Source organism: Haemaphysalis longicornis, unplaced genomic scaffold (assembly GCF_048455015.1).
Source record: "Haemaphysalis longicornis isolate Haplotype H1 unplaced genomic scaffold, Haemaphysalis longicornis Haplotype H1 scaffold_7, whole genome shotgun sequence".
Taxonomy (NCBI): Eukaryota; Metazoa; Arthropoda; class Arachnida; order Ixodida; family Ixodidae; genus Haemaphysalis; species Haemaphysalis longicornis.
The window spans coordinates 59,237,115-59,257,185 of record NW_027526422.1 but is presented as its reverse complement, the minus strand read 5'-3'; the positions used below and the strand labels follow the sequence as shown (position 1 = coordinate 59,257,185).

General features: G+C 48.1%; 1 protein-coding gene across 1 annotated transcript in view; it reads left to right on the top strand.

The window, feature by feature from the left end:
* The window catches only part of LOC144146303 (uncharacterized), a 40,236-nt gene extending 30,775 nt beyond the window's left edge, over positions 1 to 9,461 (top strand). The window contains exons 10-11 of the mRNA XM_077678265.1: positions 5,851 to 5,982; positions 7,908 to 9,461. Of these exons, the coding sequence (XP_077534391.1) occupies positions 5,851 to 5,982; positions 7,908 to 8,126 (351 nt within the window). The 3' untranslated portion in view covers positions 8,127 to 9,461. The remainder of the gene's footprint in view (positions 1 to 5,850; positions 5,983 to 7,907) is intronic.
* The last annotated feature ends 10,610 nt before the right edge of the window (positions 9,462 to 20,071 follow it).

Below are 20,071 nucleotides of genomic sequence, written 5' to 3'. Positions count from 1 at the left end.
GGAAGTGTAGAATGACGAATCGGAACACGCGGACAATTCGCGAAAGAAATTAGCTTAGGGGGGCGTCACCTCCAATTTGCTGCTCGGGGCAGACGATTACCAATTATTCATACATCTTCTTCTACGGCTGATAACAACCCTGCTGTGACGTCACAGAGTTGTTCCGACGAAGTGTAGACATAGGTGGCGCTCCTTACGGTAAGTAGCCCTGATCTCGTGAAAACGTTTCAGAATTTCTCCGGCATAAATTGATAGTGACCTTGAAGTGAAAAAAAAATGCGAGGTTATTTACCACCTTCAATGACCTCATAAAATAACGCCAACTAGTGGGCTACGCGCTTCGGTGTAGTATACAGTAAGGGGGATGTTTGGTGAATGCGATACCGTGTCTAGTAGTAGTAATATAATACCCAGAACAGAATACGGAACAGACAGTACCACCCATGCGGTTCGCCGAGAACAAAACAATCCCACACATTTTACCGAGAAAAGATTCCGGTAACTTGGATGCGCTATTGTGTGATCTGGTTTATCGTTTTTAGTCGCTGGCCATGCAACCCTGTGCAACGTGCACGGAGTAGAGGCTGCGCGCGAACGTCCAATGGTTAATTTTCATCCTCAGTCTCGCTCGTGTTGTCATTGAGTTGGGAAGGCAGGGTGTATTGCAAACACGGCAGCACCTGACCAAATCACATTATATTCGCTGCGAGGACATTCATCAAAACCTCACTTTAAAGGTGCCATAAAGACAGAATACAAGTTCGGCTCCTTCAAGAGGCTGCGGTGACCCAATACAATGATTCCAACTATAAGTCCAACTTTCAACAACAAAGCTAACTGGGACAAACAGGCTAAGCAGTGGCGACTCAGCAGCCACTTTAGTGCGGGGCTATATGACGCCATAAGGACTTCCTTGTGTGATTGGCGGCCGCCGAATAAAGCCACCGCAAGAAAACGTGATAGTGGTTATGCCCTTGAAACTTAGGCTACACTGGTAGCATCATTCTGTGAGTGAACCTAGTCCCGTTGACGCAGAGTGAAAGATAACGTAAGCAGTTAAGGCAGACATCGCTTCTAAACGTCACCTTCGATTTATCGCGGTTAAGGCATATCATCGAACTAAAAAACCGTGTTGTGCATCTATGCATGTGCGATGCAAGTTATTGGCGATGAGATGTTTGAGTGGCGCCATCTGGCTCTGACGTCGGCTTAGGGACTCGCGCCGCTGTCGTCTGCTACGCTCCGCTTGCGAGGGGCAGCAGTGCCTGCGCTAGAAATCGCCAACTTTGATGCTTTATTGCATAAAAAAGCCTATTTTTAGTAATTAAGGTATTTGTGCCAGCTTCTGACAGATCTGAATAATTTCAAGCTGTATTCCCCACAAGTTTGCAACACACAAAGAGAAAGAGAACAACTTTCTTCAGAGCATCGGTCAGAAGATCATAAGTAACTCCTCCTTTCTAGCTTATTCATAAGGTTCAGCGCTGAGAGCTTCTCGATAAGTATTCAAAATACGTAGGCTTCCTTCAGTATTTTTGTGATGCTGTTATGAAGGCTCAAGAATCTAATGCTACGTACCAAACAGCGGGCCCCAACACGGGCATCGCACAGCAGGAAATAAAGCGGCTGTCTTCTATTTCTTTCGTTGTTGTCGACATGTATCAGATGAATGTTTTTTTTTTTTTCTGTGCCCAACGCAATAATTTTTCTGCACCGTCACAAACATCTTATTAGTGGGTTTGGGGATGTTTGGGAGGCTCACAAAGATCGTGTGGATTTTCTTCAGGCTGTATGGCATACGTTCCCTTCTTCACAAATTGGCTTTCATTATGGCTGCGTGCAAGAAGATGCATATCCGCAGCGTGCGTTGTTTATTCACATGCAAATACAAGGAGAAGGTTCGTGCTACGCCACCGCGATCGCGCCCCAGACAACCTTGTCCAGAGTACTCGAAGGTGGCTTTTGTGATTCGAATTTCTCTTCTCTCCATCGTTATCATAACGAACTGACTCTCAACCCGAACAATTATGACATGATTACGGCGTTGAAGGCATTATACACTCGCTAACGAACGTAATAAATAGTATACGTGCTTTTTTTGCAAGAATCGAAGCCGATGAATATTTCCAAGCAGCTCTTGATTGTTTTCCAACCCATCCAGGCGTAAAGAACAAATCTTTTTCTACTTGGGATGGCGTTCTATGAATTAAATAGAAAATTACTCTCACTGTGTTGTCCTGGAGTGAGGACCCACTAATAAGCTCGACTTTACGATTAAATAAAGTTTTCTCCTCCTCCTCCTAATCCTCCTCCTCCTCCTCCTCCTCTTGAGTGCAGTTTTCCTCTAACACACATCTGACTATTGGGGCGATATGGCGGTGAGAAATGAAAAGGAAATATCACCCCAGGTCTGAACAAACATAGTGTTACTGTATCTTTACCGTAGACGGGACTCGTTTTGTTCAATAAATCTCCACACTGGTTAGAAGCCTGGTATAAAACAAGCACGCGCCTATGCACACAGTATATAGGGTATTTGGAACTCAACCTACATTTTTTTGCGGCCCATAGTGCATGTCGGCATACGTTCATGTCATGACAACGAAAAGTAATATGGTACGATACTTTTAAGCCTTCTGAAAGGTTGCAAAAACTATTTTACCTTACAAATGATTACCGGGACCCGTAATGCCTTCTGCCAAAACCGACAGCCCCGAAGGCCTGGAATTTGTTTTGGTCTTGTATTTTCTCTGTTGTCGGTTACTAGCAGCTGGCTGTTACCTTTGTTCGAAAGATTGCTTAATACAGAAGCTGACGCTCAGCTCCGACTCTTCGCGCTCCGCACAGGACCGGCTTCGCAAGGAATGGGGCGACGCCGGCAATGTTTCTTCCGTAGCGGTATCCAAAACTATACTTCAACTCACGCCTTGAGCTAGTGTATGCAATTTTAAGACAATTATTATGATAAAAATTTACGCACACGCAAAATCTGGTGCGGACAAGCACCAGACGCGAACCGAGCGCTGAGAAACCGCAGGTAGAGCGAGCCCGACTGAAGCAGACGACAAATGTGAGAATCCCTAAGCTGACGTCACGGAGGCGCGCTTCGCAGCGCCGCCCGTGGTCGTGCTCACCGCCAATAGGGAGAAAGGGGATGTTGTATGGCACCACCGTCGCACCAGCGAACAGCACCGGCCATGGCGAACCGCTCGTCAGTGGAATGCCGGTGGCGGTCAGCGCAGCGTTATTGTGCCTGACTTTCTCTCGTTCTGCTGCGGTGCGGCTTGCAAAGCGTAGATAACCACAAGGAGTTTTTTCGGATCGGTAAATCTTGAGCGTAGAGGCGACCTTCACGACGCACGCCGAGTGTGTGATTTACGCCCATACTCAGTACTTACAAATAGCAGACGACGCCCAATGCGCCCAGCTGGTAGTCGAGCTGGAAGTGCAAGTCCGTTCCTTGGTGCAATTTTTTTCATGCCTGAATGCAGTTTGGCGTATCGACAAATATATTGCCCCTAAATACTTCTACAAAGACGGTTTGTGCATCCGATCCAGGAATGCTGCGGCCCTGGCCTTTGGCAATTAATTACGATACGGAGTAGCGCACAAGGAAAAGACAAAGTTAAGGGGTGCCTTCTAAGACTTACCTCAAAACAGATATTATGATGGACGACGCTTCTTTAACTTCATTAACTACGGTATAAACTTGTTTACTTCACAAAAGTCCGCTTATTACAATAATAGAGAATTGTAAAGAGAATAAATAACGCATGATAGTAGAACGCTATTGCTTCTCGTGGAAAAGCATTGCTTTACATGAATTTCAATGGTTGCTGGCTAGTTGGTTAATGGTCTTCAAATTGGTTTCAAAAACCAATTGCTGCGTGGCTGAAGGACGAGAGACAAGGGCGTGCCGAAACCCTGTACTAAGTTTTACAACTGAATGCCGTGGTCGGTTTACAAGCTGCCACCTATGCTTGGAGACTCATGTACCCCTCCGCCTAACCGCGATGGTGGTTTAGCGAAACGCTTTCTCGTGTGTGTTTCTTTGGTTGCCTTCTGGATTTAAACTTTGACTAGTTGAGCTTTGAAAGACCAAACTGCGTGCTGGTCAGCACGCAGTTTGGTCCTTTAATAGCAGCACCAAGAAAGCTTCCCGTTCAACCATCGCCGTCGTTAAACGGAAGGCTAGATGATTTTGTTGTTTAATTTCGCAACTTCCTTTCATCCCTCTCCCCATTCGAACTGCTTGCAGCAGGTCGGAATTACGTCTGCGCTGGGGGAGTCGGGCTGATGCACCCACATTTAATTAAAATAGTGGCGGGTTTTTGGTTTCTTCACAAGGTATTACGTGCTTTTTTGGGGGGGGGGGTACTCGGCAAAAAATACTTAAGCCTTCAAAACACAGGCTGTCGTTAGCACTGCCACATTTTTTAACTGTTGGTGCCAGCCTTTATTCCACGCAGGTGGTCAAATGTGAAGAGGAGGGGTATATTAGCTTGGGCTGTTGGTTGGTTGAATAACTTTAGCGCTTTATAAAAATGACCTGTACAAACATGGGAGTTCCACTTCGGCTCTCAGGCTCGCATGCGGTCAGTGTCGCTCACCAAAGCCGAAGGCACGAAGCCCACGGTTACAGAAAGAAAGTGTAAACTGCCGCGACGTTCTCACGGCCACGCGGTAATCGATCTCGTATGTACCTAAGTGCCTTTATCTTCAAAGCACACGTATCGAGATTTCCTAGCGTTAACCCTGGCGTGGAAAAGGTAGTCATTGAAACCATTGAGGTTAATTTAAAGTGGTAGAAATGGGTATTAATATTAATAGTTTTATTCCTACTCAGATCGCGCTGAGCAAGGCGCTGAGCGCTGCCAAACGCGCTCGTGCAGATGTTGCCCATTCCCAAACTTGCAAGCCTCAAATAAGCTTACGTAGTCGTTGGTGCATTTAAGAAGAAATAAATACCAATAATTGTAGTTTTATTCGTGATCAGAACAGGTTAAGCAAACGTAGATCGCCGCAAAAAGCGCCCATGTCATGTAGGCCATACACAACCTTAGAAGCGTGCGACAAATTTACGTAGCCGTTATTGCATCGAAGAACCCAACACATCGGTCTAGACTTCATTTCACCGCACATATCCGCTCACGTACAACACCACCAAAACGTTTAAAGCACCGAATCAAACACTGCAAAAACAACGGGAGGCTGCGTAGTCCAATGGACCGGCTCATTCCACTAACGAGGGGAGCGCCGAGTGGTGGCGCCACCCGTCCAGCTGCCCGGTCCCTCTACTTGTGCGGCTGACAACGACATCTGATTTTCCAGATTTTACGTATATGCTTTAGCCCAAGAGAATGCCTAGCGTCTTAGCGCTTCGATAGTTGTATAAATTCCCAGGGCATGGATTGCAAGACAGCGCGCGAATGCTGAGGGGTATACAATTCATTAGTTCGAATGCTCATAAAACGTTACAAAAAAGAACGGTAATTGCAGGTTAGTTCTCGGAACAAATCCTGCGTGGTTACGCAAATTATAAATTGCGTCATTTTGGATTTTTTACGCGCTTCTTCCTAACACGCAGAGATTTACCTACCGTGTCGGATCTATTCGTTGGAAACTGAAGTTCGTAATCAGTAAAATACGATCCGCTTAAATCATTATAGTATACGGACGCTCACTTGACTTTCGTTTGATATAAGTGGAGCTGTCGTACGCGGGCTAGGCTGTATAAATTAAAGATTTATTGTAGTTTTCTCCACTTAAGACCTCACCACCATATGGTGACTAACCCACACGTTGCTTCCCGCTTATCATGCCTCATTTTCCACTCTGATCTCCTTGCAGTTTTGCAAGAACCGTTTCGACGTGTATGCAGACACAAAAGTCGACAAAGACCAGATCACGATGGTTTCCAGAGCTTTGGGAAGCAAGATACTTTTGGCAACGTTCGAAATGTACATGTCTATATCAAAAAAGGTGAGGAACGCTATTTTTTTCCTTTACACTGTACTTCACCCAACATCTGAAGAGCAATTGCGATTTCATCTTCGTGGCGTGGAAATGATCGAATTGGTTCTTTTTCTGAGTAGTTCAAGATGCGTGGAAACGGAAGAACAGATGGTGCTCCCTCCGTTGTTACGAAAGAAATGCTCAGGACAAGCTGTCGTTGTGTACATTCGTTTTATTGTTTTCATACCTTCTTCGCATGTCTTTTCTTTTAATGGTGCGCGCATGATCAGCAATTTTGCACATCAGAAGCTCCTCTAAGGGGAACACTTTTGTAAAAGTGGCTTTTGGCATACAGCAATACAACCTCAATGCTAACTCCGCGAGGTTACTCTGAAAGAATCTCCGAATACACCCTGTAATTAGTGATAAAAAGTTGATCAACCATAGAGTTAGGCCTTATGGCTTCCATCCCCCTAAAACCAAGCGAACCTTCTCTCGCATATGATTCTGAACACAAAGCAAGGTTTATATTTCAATACAAGCCGCACTACAAAACTTCGCATTAAGTACACCATGGAGCTTTAGCATAATTAGTTCCTTTATCGTAAAGTAATATTCAGAAACACGACGAAACCAGATTTCACCCACGGAGTGGTAATTACGTGCACAAGATGGACAACTGATTTGGGATAGGAAGAAATGAATCCGCGACTCAGCAACGCCAAAAAACCCCCACTAGCGCTCAGGAGCGCCTACGGCGACTCATCCAGACCAATTCCCTCGCCAGTCTTTTCCTCCTCCACAAGATCTATTCATCTTACTTTCCTTACTCCAACTGTCCCCGCAGTGACTCCCTTCACACTCACTCACACAATGTAGGCCTGTCCTTTCAACCAATTTCCGCCATCTCCAGCAGGGGTTGATGCAGAATTTCGATTTTATTTTTTTTTTTTTTGGGGGGGGGGTGTCGGTGGGATGTTTGGGGGTGGGGGTGTATAAATCTCTAGGCAGGGTCTTGTGGATGTGGAATCTTGTTGGGGTGGTGTCGAAGTCCTTCTGGGGGGGGGGGGTGGGGGGGGGTGTTGGGGGGTTTTTATAAATCCCTGATCTCCAGCACTGAGCAGTGGGAGGACGCGCTAGGAAACTCGCTACCGGGGCTGCAACTATACTTCTGGTTGACGGAGCCGCCACCGTCACACCAGCTTTCGGACAGCGCTTACCTCGCGTTCCTAACCCAACTTGCTCGCAAAATCAAGCGATTTATCTCTTTCTCTGCCCCCTCCCCTTGGCCAATTCGAAATTGCTGAAATAGACGAAAAATGCAGCATGAGCACAAATGGGTTCAATCAATCAATCAATCAATCAATCAATCAATCAATCAATCAATCAATCAATCAATCAATCAATCAATCAACAAACCAACCAATCAATCAATCAATTAATCAATCAACCAACCAACCAACCAATCAATCAATCAATCAATCAATCAATCAATCAATTAATGAATCTTTCTGTGGCGTGCGGGCGCATCTGCACAAGCCACGCCATGTCTGTGGCCGTTTCCACTGGTGCCAAGCGAACAAACTGACATCAAAACTTTTCAGTGAATGCCATCTATATGTGGGCAGGGGGGGGGGGGGGGTAGCGGCGACGAGAGAGACGGTAATGCTCCGTTATCTCTTGGTACGAGAGCAGTCGACCGCGGGCCAACCGAGCACCGCCGTGGGGAGCGGGAGCGAGCCCAGCACGGCTACTAAGTTCTCCTGTTGCTTTGTGGGCCACCTCGTTGCCTCCCACCACAGTGTGGACCGAGGTCCAGACGATGTCGACTAGAATTGGGTAGGAGAATTTTAGAGAGAGATTCGCAACCCGGCCCCACCGGAGTCTGGTCTTTGCATAATACTTATACGAACTCGTTCTTTGTTTCCTTTTTTTTGTTAACCTGTCTTCAGATATGCCTAATTATGAAAGAATTCCACACCCTGGACATCGCCCTCGCCATGTTCGATATTGAGTGCGAGGACTGGAGCGAAGAGTGCGTCTCCGTGAGCCGCGGAGGCAACGACTCCTCGGTGGCGGAACTCCGTGGTCACGCCCGGTTTGCTAGAAGCGCCGCTTACTACCACGCCTTGGCCTCCAATGTACTCAGCGCAACCGCATCGTGCCCGTGATTCTTCAACGTGTACCCCCAGGGCGCAGATCTTAATGATAAGGGCAAAAAATGCAGTGCAAGACATTTTGCGCGGCAATGTGCGAAACTGTCCATGATTGGAAAGAACTCGTAGTGCATGCGGAGATATCTGGGAATTTCGCAACAAACTCTAATTACACGTGTAGGGAAAGAACCTTCGCAGGTGTGCAACTTGTGTTTTTACGCACCTCTATATTTATTTGTGGTGGCATGCCGTTGGTGGTGTGTATTTGCCGATTACTGGAGTGCGCTTGTGTATTTATGCTTAGTCTATAATTTTGTAGTATTAAATGCCTCTGATAAGTTTTAAAAATTTTGTATGCAGATTTGTCAGGGCGAAACGATGCCCAAATGCCGCTTCTTGCTGCCGCCTCAGAAAATAAATGAAAGGCTAATTGCCGCTAGGAAATAGGGTTGCACACGTTTTGCGTCGCCGCTGTTTTTTCCCGGCGAGCTCACATCCCGTTGTCGCCACCGAAACACTGCAGCGAGTGTAGCCAAACAAACGTGACCTATCGTCTCAAGTTCCTCGATGAATTGGTGTTCTTTAACAAATGTCATCAGAGGGCACGTGGTTAAGACTAAGTGAGGTGGGCTAATCGGCTCTTGCCCTGAGAGCTTGATGTGTCGAAGTTTTTCTTTTCAACGTTTTTCTCCGGTTTGTGCAGGCCCGTTTGCTAGCTTTGATAAAAAGCTCGCTCGTCAAGAGCTCTCACGGTTCATTTAACTACGGTGGACACCCAGCGTTGTGTCCGTATGATGAGCGTCCAGATATCGTTATTTGTGTCCGGGGCAGGTTTGAAGAAAGTTGCCGATATCTGCAAGTACAGCTTAAAATATGCACAATCTGGAAAAAAAAAAGAATTATTTCCAAAGCCTTACGATTAGGGAATAAAAATATAAATATTCGAAAAGATCGCTTAATTGATGACGCCGTTCATTTGGCTTCAAATGCATCAGTATTTGACTGACATTATTACCTATTCTTTCTGTCTTAACTGTCCTCCTGATTTCTCCGGCTGATACGATTTTTTCGACAACGTGAGCTCTCAGTGCTGACTTCACACATCCCTGATGTATGGCGTAGTTGAAGTTTCCAGAAAAGTTGAGCCTCAGGGACTCGGGGACTCGGGGACCCACGAAGAGGGATATTAGTCATGTCTTGATAACAAGGCTGATCACGATAACCTGTTCATGATTTCAATCAGTCACTAAATCTTGCATTTAAATTACGTAATAATTGAATATAAAACAAGTTTATTTCACACTGGAACACGCACAACCTCGCTGCTTTCGCCCCTGCATTTTTTGTGTCTTTTTGCCTTTTATGAATTAATAAAAACAAAACACCTTATTGTTCCGTAGTAGTTGTGTGTTCCTGTTTATTGACGGAATGGTATTTAACACCAAAGAGCGGCAAGGCTATATTCCACGGTCCTTCAATGCATCACATTTGTACTTAAAATATGTATGAATAATGTTTCGTACAAATATGTGGCACTGCTTAAGACACTCTTTTTCTCTGCGTCCTCCTTGTTACGTTTAAAGGACGACAAACAGCAAAAAGCGTACTGGGCCACCTAAAAAAATTCAGGGAAGCTTGCGCACGTTCAAGATTCCCAGGTGGGCAAAGTTAATTCGGAGCCCTTCACTACGGCTCGCCTCCTCGCCTGCGTGGCGTCGGCGCGTTATACCTCATAATCAAATCATGGAAGCTGACATTCACGCGTAAGACGAATGGCGAAGCTTTTGCAGGTGAGCATTGCCGGATACATGGTTACGTACGCATCGAGGAGGTCGTCGTCGTGTTCGCGGCGAGTGGTGGATGCAAAGTCATCCTCAGCATTGCAGACTTCCACCACCTCTTCGTCATCGACTCGAGGCAGGGGTGGCGGGATCTGCAAGTCGTCTCAGGAAGGATTGGCACACTCGTAGCCAAGTCTGCAATTATCCATAATATGAATCCGGCGGCCGCAGGGACCTCTCCCGAGCAGGGTGTCTTTTCATATTTGGCATTAAAGGAGCCATGAAGAGAAAACACAAGTTTGGTTCATTCGAAAGATTGCCTCGTTAGAACCATAACGACACCACTTATAACGCAAACTTCGCTCAAATAAGCTACATAATTAGGAAAAACGGGAATGGTCATGCGACCCACCAGCTCATTTCCCGCAACAGAACCTATGCCGTCACATGGGCTAAGCTCTGCGATTGGCGGAGGCCGGCAAAAGCAAACGCATGTTAGGCAGGGCTTACAGCTTGCATAGCGAGCTAAATGCCCGTGAAACATACTGCACATTCTTTTTATGACAAAGAACGGTGGAGTAAACGGTTGAAGGTCCGAACGAACTCGCAAGCGTGTGCGCCAATGAGTACGAAACTAGCGCGCCGGCCGAGCTCGACATCTCGCCGTCGCGCAGACGAATTTTCGGGTTCGAGGCTCTTCGGGGCCAACGAACCGTTCCAGCACGCACAGCCGCGACCTTGCTTCGTATCGTAATCCCTTCACAGGAGGTTGGCCGTCATATCGCCAACCAGCAAAGGTAAAAATAGAAACGAGGGGAGTAAGGAACAGCAAGAAGCGACGAGATAGTGCCAGTCGTCGCGTAAGTTTCGAATGGTGTTGGTTTGCTGCTGTCGTTACGAGCTCGTTTCCAGTTTACAACCACTGAAAACTTCAGTTTGTTCAGTTACGGCAGGGACCCTTACGTTAGCTCACTCCTGGAACATGCTGGCGCTCGTTGCCGACTTCGTCAAATCGCTCTGACCTTGGGGAAAAAATGCCGTAAACACCGCGCATTGACGCTCGTATCTTTCTGGTCGAAGCAGAGAGCTCGCGCGAACGGCTTTCCATACACGACACCGGCCAACTGGCATAAGTGATACTGCTACTGAAATTGAACTATTATTAACCGTAATCAAAATACGGCACATACGTACCAGTCTATATTCGTCCGTCGCGACGGGGCTGACGACGCAGCGGTGCCGACGGCTGGGCGTTCGTCTGTTGTGGCTATCGCGGAATGGTCGCTTTCACGTCCACCGCTTTTCCCACAACTCTTGCCGCTCGTGCACTTAGAAGCATTGAGCGTTTTTGTGGTGTGAGGTTGTTAAATGCAAGCCCGAGCTCCTCGGCGAGAGTTTTGTTCTCCGGATCAGGCGATTCCATGACTAGGGCTGCGGGTGCACTAGGTTTTACTAGTATTTTTAAAATGGCCGCCGTCTCGATCGACTCCCGCGTGTGGGTGCTATATGGAGTCGACATACTAAGTATCTGTTTCATGGACCGGCTCTATGACGCCATTGTACACGTCACGGAATGTTCAATTTTAGCGGGAGATTTAAAATTTTGGCTTAAATTGCCTTATTTATCAGTGAATAAAGCATCATTTGCTTCCGGGAAAGCGCTTGGGGTACTATGAAACACCTAATCTTTCGAATAAAACAAACTTTTGTTTTCTCTTCATGGCTCCTTTAACACTGGAGTTTTTTTTTTTTTTTTCACATGCGCGGGAGCGCTTTATCACAGCGCCAGAGGTTTTTTTTTTTTTTTTTTTTCCCCTGAAACCACTCAGCGAGCCAGGGTCTAGGCCGTCGCCGCGCTCCGCGTGCTCACGAGCGTTCACATTTTCTTGATATTTTTGCTGCAACGGCGAACTTACGGCTTGTACAACAGCTCCGCTGTTAAAAACATCGCCAGATCTTTGTTGCATATTGCTATGGGTGACGGTGACGACGCACCAGGCCCCAGTCGCCGGTGGGGAAGACCGCGGCCACGGCGGAAGAGGCTACAGCAGCTCGAAATGCCGCTCGTCGTGACCACCGTCAGGAGAGAGAGAGAGAGAGAGAGAGAGAGAGAGAGAGAGAGAGAGAGAGAGAGAGAGAGAGAGAGAGAGACTATTCAGTGGACCGACAGTTTCTCACAAGGTTGGCGACCGAGTCCAGCTTGAACCCGACGGCTGCTGCTGTGGCCGGGCCGCGAGGCGAATGCTTTGGACGGATTCCCGGAAGCAACGGCGGGAAGCTGGGGCATCGGAGCACCAGAGCCACGAGAGCCGTCTGTATGTATGTCCTTGTTGGGGCTGAGCAGTGCGGCCTCCCAATCTGATTTGTGGGGAATAAAATTGTTGGTCTGCATAGTGGGGCACTGCCACAAAATGCGTTGCATGTTGATCCAGACTCCGCACGAAGGACAGAGCGGGCTGTATAAAGTACGGGTACTCTACTGCCGTAGTACGATCGCTTGGTATCGAGCGAGTGAGCCGTGCGAGTGTAGATAATACGTCTAGTGTCCTTGTGGTGGGCTAGGATACCTTCAAAACTAAGCAGTGGGGTGAGAGAGCAGGAGTGTCAGGATGATCTGACGCCTGGTTGGTGAGCTCGCAGGCCACCTCATGAGCCACTTCGTTGCCCTCCAGGCCCCAGGGGGGGGGGGGCGGGGGGGGGGGGTCCAAAGGAGACGTATGGGAGGTAAGGGATGCGAGCAGCTTGAGGGTTGCATTTGCCGTTGGTAATGCTTCGAAGGGCGGTCTCAGAGTCGGTGACGATGATTCCAGGCGAGGCACCGCGAGCGATCTGTATAACCTCAAGGGCGATGGCTACCTCTTCGGCGTCCGTGATGTCGCCATGGGTACCGGACTTGCGAATGGGTCTAGAGGATGTGCGGGTGCGGAGGAAGCGGTCATTGGTGAAGCTGAGGAAGCGGGCTGACGACAGCGACATTAAGGTTAAACTGGAGATCAACAGAAAGCCCAACTCGGCTTTTGCAGACACATTCTACGGCGGTTCTACGAATCCCCGTAATTTCTGAAAATGTCACCGGTAACGCGTGATTTTCTGTAAAGCTGATACGAACATTGCAGCAGCCGACCGACCGAGTTAGGGAGAGAGGCGGATAAATAGGTGGCTTGACTGAGCTTGTTTAGCTGCGCACTGGTTAGTGTGGGTCGCCTCTGCAAAATGGAGGGATAGCCTGCACTAAGGCAGGCGTTCTAGGTAGTGGTCCTGAGCAGTTAAGCCGTCGGAGCGCGAACTCGTGATGCAGTTTTTCTCGCATCCCTGTTTTCTGTATGTGGTTGCGCTCTTCTTCTCGACATGAATTAAACGGTTGAAGTTGGCCTCTGCGCCCAACGCCCCGTTCAGAGTCAACCCGCATGCAATATGTTCCTGAGTCACGCTGCTGCAACGCGTGTGGTCATCGGGGGTCTCGGTCACAGCAGTCCTAATACTTCTAGCCTCGCCTCATTATAACCGTGAATGTAATTCTGGAAGATGTGAAGAGGGTACGCAAGATAACTCAGAATCTAAATGCTGACATACTGTTCCCACGTTATGCTCCGTTCGGGAATGTCTTCCTTCTTGGCGACATAATACCGCCAGCGTAACAAATGCACATTTGCTGTGACGTTTCCGCATTTCGAGAAGATCGGGAAAGGAACTCCCGTATGTCGAGATTCCGGCGCACGTTAAAGATACCGAGGTGGTCAGACAACTTCTTAGCGTACACTACGATGCGCCGGATCGCCCATGTGTAGCCGAGCTGAGTTAGAACACCGCGAAAGGCTGGCGATTTTCATTTTTAAAGCGACATTGTTAAGAGCCCTATTGCGCAAAAGCCGGCCTTATTGCCAGGTAAAACAAATCGGCATCGCTGTAACTAATGAAAAAGTACCGATTCCCTTCCCTCCGGAAACGGGTGCGCGCTAAGCTTGACCTCAGGGAAAACGATAACGACCAAAATTGAAACGCAATGTCTACTAAACAAACACGAGAACCCAACTGCAAAAATCCCTGCACAATTACCGAAACGAAAATGCAATACCATCCATCGAACAAAACGAAATCCTTTCATTTCGCTGAGCTTTACCTGAAAGTGTTTGGTATACGTTATTGTATATTATATTGTCCCTGAAGAAGAAAGTGTATGACAGCTGCATCTTACCGGTACTCACCTACGGGGCAGAAACTTGGAGGTTCACTAAGAGGGTTACACTTAAATTGAGAACGACTCAGCGGGCAATGGAGCGGAAAACGATAGGTGTAACATTAAGGGACAAGAAGAGAGTGGAGTGGGCCAGGAAACAAACGCGTGTTAAGGACATATTAGTAGAAATTAAGAAGAAGAAATGGACGTGGGCAGGGCATGTAATGCGAAGGCAAGATAACCGTTGGTCTTTAAGGGTAACAGAGTGGATCCCTAGAGAAGGCAAGCGTCGCATGGGGTGGCAGAAAGTTAGATGGGCAGATGAAATCAAGAAGTTTGCGGTGATAAATAGGTCACAGTTGGCAAAGTACCGGGTGGTGGTGGTGGTGGTAAAAACATTTATTCGACAGATTTGCGCTTGAAAGCGGGAGAAGCCCTAAGTCCAGGGCCCCTGCGGCGGCTGCGGTCCTGCGTGCCTGATCCACCAGCTGTCGCTGGTCCTGAGGGTCCGAACTGCACAGCCGGGGTGATTGGAGAATAATGGGAGAAGCCTTTGCCCTGCAGTGGGCGTTGATATGCTGGTGATGATGATGGTGATGATTGTAGATCAATCTTCGGCACTTATCGGGAACGTTTGCGTTCTTCAATGACTGCGCAGCCTACCCATGCCGCGGTAGAAGGCGAACTGCCCGAAGAGAGAGAGCGAGCGCACCTGCGACGTGGCGTGATGCGAGAAATGACGCGGATTGGCTCCCATTGTGGCGTGATATAGCGCTACACTAGCCCATCCGCGCCAGATTCGAACGACGAGGGAGAGCACACCCGAACATCACATAAACCTATAAGTTCCATCATGGGCACACTAAACAATTTGTGCCTGCCCAATCCTTCCGGGTAGGTACGGTCTAAACACTCCAATGGCATGGTCATCATCGTCGTCTTCATTACAGCAGGTGCACCAAGTTGGTTTTGCCGCAAGACGTTTGGAGGCACGCCACAAAAGATACCGCAAGTCAGCCAACACACCTCGCGTGAAAAAACAAAGCGGATTTGATTTCGCGTGAGAGTGGAGCCCGGGTAGACATAAGTAGAGTGCAATGCCACCACGCTACGCAGCAAGATTCCACCGTGGGAACAAGGGTAAGCGTAGTGCGTGAAGCGTTGACATCATGGTGCGTGACAGGTGAACGGGATGGCGCGTAAGTAGGATAGGCGCACCACACCCACGGAAAGCCCTGATCCTGGGGAGGCTGCGCCGCGAAGGAAGCGTCGCCAATGGACCTGTCCACGTCATGTGCCCCAAAAGAAGAAGAAACGAAATTGAGGACCGCCACACATGCACGATGTAGCCGTGTAGAAGTCTTTGATGTAACTGGCGCCAGGATTTTGTCTTCAAAGCACGCAAGCAGACTTGAGCGCCCCGATGATTTTATTTTACTTCTTTTCTTGCCTGCACCTAAATGAAGAGACTTTTTGAAATATCAGACAAGTGTTGTGCGCGAAAAAACTCCTTTATGCAGATAATAGTAATGGCCATGACCGAAAGCAGAAAATATGTGGATGGAACGATACGCGCTTTCTTCTTTTGTGCTGTGCACCACGCACACGTCGGTGATAGGAAGTTTTTCAATGAATGTCTTCCCCTCAGCTCCAAAACTTCTCCCACGCGCTCTATGAATCGCTATAATAAATGAGTCCCTATTCAAGTATCCTACTTCTGTGATTTATACAGATGCATCTCAAAGTAGCGAGAAAGCTGGAATTGCTATATTTTCATAATCTCTAGGCTGGAGTTATTCGATGCGAATCCTGGATTACACACCTATTTTTATAGCAGACGTTTTAAAAATATCTCTCGCTCTATGTAAACTACCGCAACATGTATCACAAATAATCATATTATCCGATTCAACGTCAGTTTTATCTCCATTAACTTCCTTTTCCGACTCTCCCTTGTACCACACACTATTGTTTTTTTCTTCCAAGGCACGTGAAGCAGGTACGTTTGGCTTGGGTCCCTGGCCATGCGCACATCAGGGGCTACAAGCTCCAGTACAGTCCATCTTTGTGTGCCCCTTCCGAGAAATACGCACAAGGACCTCCACTTTGGTCGTAAAGAATTCTGAGGCGAAGCCCAAGAAAAAATCCCGCCATCTAAACGAAGTGAAGGATGATGAGAGGGACGAAGCTAAAATGCTTATTGGTAAAACCGTGAAACATTCGCCCATACATCATATAAATACTCGACACGTCAAGCTTTCCACCGCTCCGTTGACAAGCCCGTCGACGACGTCGATGTTTGTGGTGATTATATAGGGCTTGTTTGGGACGATGAGAATCTCTATAGGTAAGTTGGCGAATTCGGTGTGTGACATTTTAGCCACCTTGGCCGTCGCCTTAGCAGAGCGTCTTGTGTCGCGTACCCCCGGAACGTGTCTTCAGCTCGCAGGCGACGAACGACAACCTCTTCTTCTTCTCCTCCTTGTTGGGTAGCAACGAACGCATTGAACGTTTTGACCTCTTCGGCCAATCTTTGGTTGGCCAATCCCTAGGGGGATCCTGCCACAATCATCATCATTCCACCGTGTACGGCAGCAACGAGTGACGGTACAGGGCCCGAGCAAGAGTCTTGAGCTCGCAGGCGACGAACGACAACCTCTTCTTCTTCCTCTCCTCCTTGTTGGGTAGCAACGAACGCGTTGAACGTTTTGACCTCTTCGGCCAATCTTTGTTGGCCAATCCCTATGAAGATCCTGCCACAATCATCATCATTCTGCCGTGTACGGCCGGGGACGCGTGTTTCCAAACGCTTCGCTGCACAGAGCACGCACGTGACATGTGGGATGTCATTGCGCTCGCTTTTCTTTTAGGCTCCCGCTAACACAAACCCACCGTTCTGGCTCTGTAGCCTTGACGTAGAGCACTGAGTACTGGCGCTGACGGCTTGGGTTCGAGCCCCACCAGGTCTATCTCGTGGGTTTTTTTTTTGTTTCGTGTATTTTCCTAAATATAATTTTTTTTAAACTCAAATCTGCGCTTTGATTTTGTTAATAATGGTGATTTGGTATGTTTTAGGTCGCTTTAGGCTTGGGCGCAGCCATAGACCACGTTGAATTACTGTTTTCCATCGCGAGAACAGACATGTCACGTGGGTGCTCTGTGCAGCGAAGCGTTTGGAAATACGCGGCCGGGACAGGGCCCGAGCAAGAGGAGCTTCGCCCCGAAAACTATACCACAGCCGCTCAGACGTTATCTAAGCGTATACGGCCATTTATCCAGATAACCAAACTATTGTAGCAGTGGCAATCACTAAGAATGCCCTCATCACCAACGCATCAATCTGGATAACCCCCTCCCTGGACACTGAAGAGTTACCTATTGCGGTCGCCCTTACCAAACCACGTCCAAGATTGTATTGACAGATTCACAGGCCGCCTGCCGCACGATCCTGTCGGAACGGGTGACCCCCGCCACACGACGACTCGGGAAACAACATCCGCCTGCCCAATAGGTGGAGATTGTGGGGAGTCCCGCCCACTCTCATTGAATGACAACAATTTTGACCATCGACACATTAAAACCTCTCGCACAGACAAGAGTTCATATCCCGTCAGGTACACCATCTAACAGCCGGTGTTTGAGAAACAGCTTCTTGCCCAATCTTCCGCACGGGTATGTACCCTGGTCTGACGACCGGCTAACCAACTACTACTTTTTCCAACATCCCGAGGCCTACTTAAATCCCCACCATGGCATCCGCGGCCGCGGCTTCCAAGAGGAGTACGCTCGAGAACTCTCTCACCGAGCCCCTGAGACCAGGCGGGTGGGGGTTCCGTAGCTTTTCTCACCTTCCAAGAAATCACCCCAATACTATCGAACTACGAGACAAACCTTCCCCAGTGCTCACACATCTTTGAACAAAAGCCAAGAAATCACAGTGAGAAAAATTCAGAGGCACTTTTCCCCCTTCAGTCCGTAGGCATTTACTCTTTCCTATACAATACGGTGATATGTGTAAATTATGCCAGGAACCTGGAACCCTGACACACATATTATTCGACTGCACAAAAAACTCCCCCCCTCTGCCCTTGAACCGGTCTCTTCACCTGAGCAGTGGGAGATACTGCTGACCAGATTTCAACCAGAGGACCATTTCCTGCTTGTCACCAGGGCTACGGAAGCCTCTACAGCGCATGCCCTGTTAGACTGAGTACCACCCTCACATTATGGTATAATAAAGTCTCTCTCTCTCTCTCTCTCTCTCTCTCTCTCTCTCTCTCTCTCTCTCTCTCTCTCTCTCTCTCTCTCTCTCTCTCTCTCTCTCTCTCTCTCTCTCTCTCTCTCTGTCATTTGTAGATCTCACTGTCATTTTTCATACCTTCCGCATATTTTGTCCCTCGTACCCTCGCCTTAGAGGGAAGTAGCAGGCCCAAGATCACTTTCTCAGACCAAAAATCTTCTCCATTTCCGTAAACTTTTACTTTCCCTCTTCCTCTCTCTCCGTTTATCATTACTATGTTTTCCGGGGGCAGTTTAGGGACTGAACGGGCGCACGCGTGAGGAATTGGCCAGCGTATGTGCACGGTCATGAGTGCCCGGGAGGATTTTTAAAACTAAAACTATTAAGCCAGGAACCTCCGTTGGGGGTGGAGCGTTAATTAAACCCGTTGATGGGCCGCGCCCTGCCTCTCAGCCGACCTAAAAGATGCCCAACTATCCTCATTTACGAAAACAATGCGTAGACGTGAGCCAATCGAACACTTTACATAAAAAACAAATCACGCGTCCTAAAACATTTTGGAACAGCTGGGACTCGAATCCAGGGCGTTCGAGGCATTGGCCACTCCATCGAACAGCAGGTGCTTAGTGACACGTAAGTACCATAAGTAAAAACGAAGGGGATCAAGCATGCGGTCAGCCTAATTTGGTAGATGGCTTCATGCCCAATCTTTCGCGCGGGTATGTACCTGAGTCTGGCGACCAGCCAACCAACTCGTACTTTTTCCAACATCCCGAGGCCTCCTAAAGACCCTCCATCGCGACCACGGCGCGGCGTCCGAGAGCAGTACGAAGGGGGTTAACCAGAACAGTAGGATTCTTTCAGCCGTTGCTCTAAACAGTGGGAGTGTTCGGAAGTAAGCAGTAGGTGGCGCTAGGCGCGCTCAGGGAATGACAGGACTGTGCCCACAAGGCAAAGGAACCTCGCCCCCAGCAGAGATCCGAAAGAGACACCGAAGCAGAAGAAGAAGAAAAGGAATAGCAACGCATCCCGTTACAATCTCGTTCCTGCGACAGTGGTGCAGGTTAACGCGGACGACGGCCCGAATACTCTACCAATGGGTAACGTACCCTTGATTTTACTGCGCAGCTCTCTGGGAATAAGATGAAGCAATTTGAGGCGTTCGCGCGGGAAAATGCAGCGCGGGAAAGCCGGTTTGGGCCTTCAAATTTTGAGATAAGAAGGCATAAATTACCTCTGAAAGCTGTCGTTCAATACACTCGTGTGTAGAAGTGAAGCCGACATTAACGTGGCTTCAACAGGTCAGATTACAAGGAGCAAGCTTGCAACGGTAAGACCCTAGGGTTTTTATATTTTGATAAAGGCAGAATTTATGGTGCCGTTCGACGGCGATCTAGCTCCGCGTTGCAGCCATGGCTAGAGTGCCGTCCGACGTCATTCGACTGTTTAAGACAAGGCTGTCACAGCACAAAGCGTCTGTTGTTGTGCTGTACACGTTCGTATAGCTTCCTAACGCCAATAACGCCGGTTCGAGCGCACCTCTTGCCTTCTGTATTTTTTGGCTCACTTTTAGATTCACTTGCAATTTTCCCAGTTTGGATAATGTTTGGTATTTTAAATGGCTGATTCCTGTTCATTAGGTTCTCTCAGGTTACCTAACGTTGCATTTGGGAGGGCGATGTTGTGCCGGACTATCTATCTATCTATCTATCTATCTCAGCTAGTGAGTTGGAACTGCTCATGTGGGGACATTTTATTCACT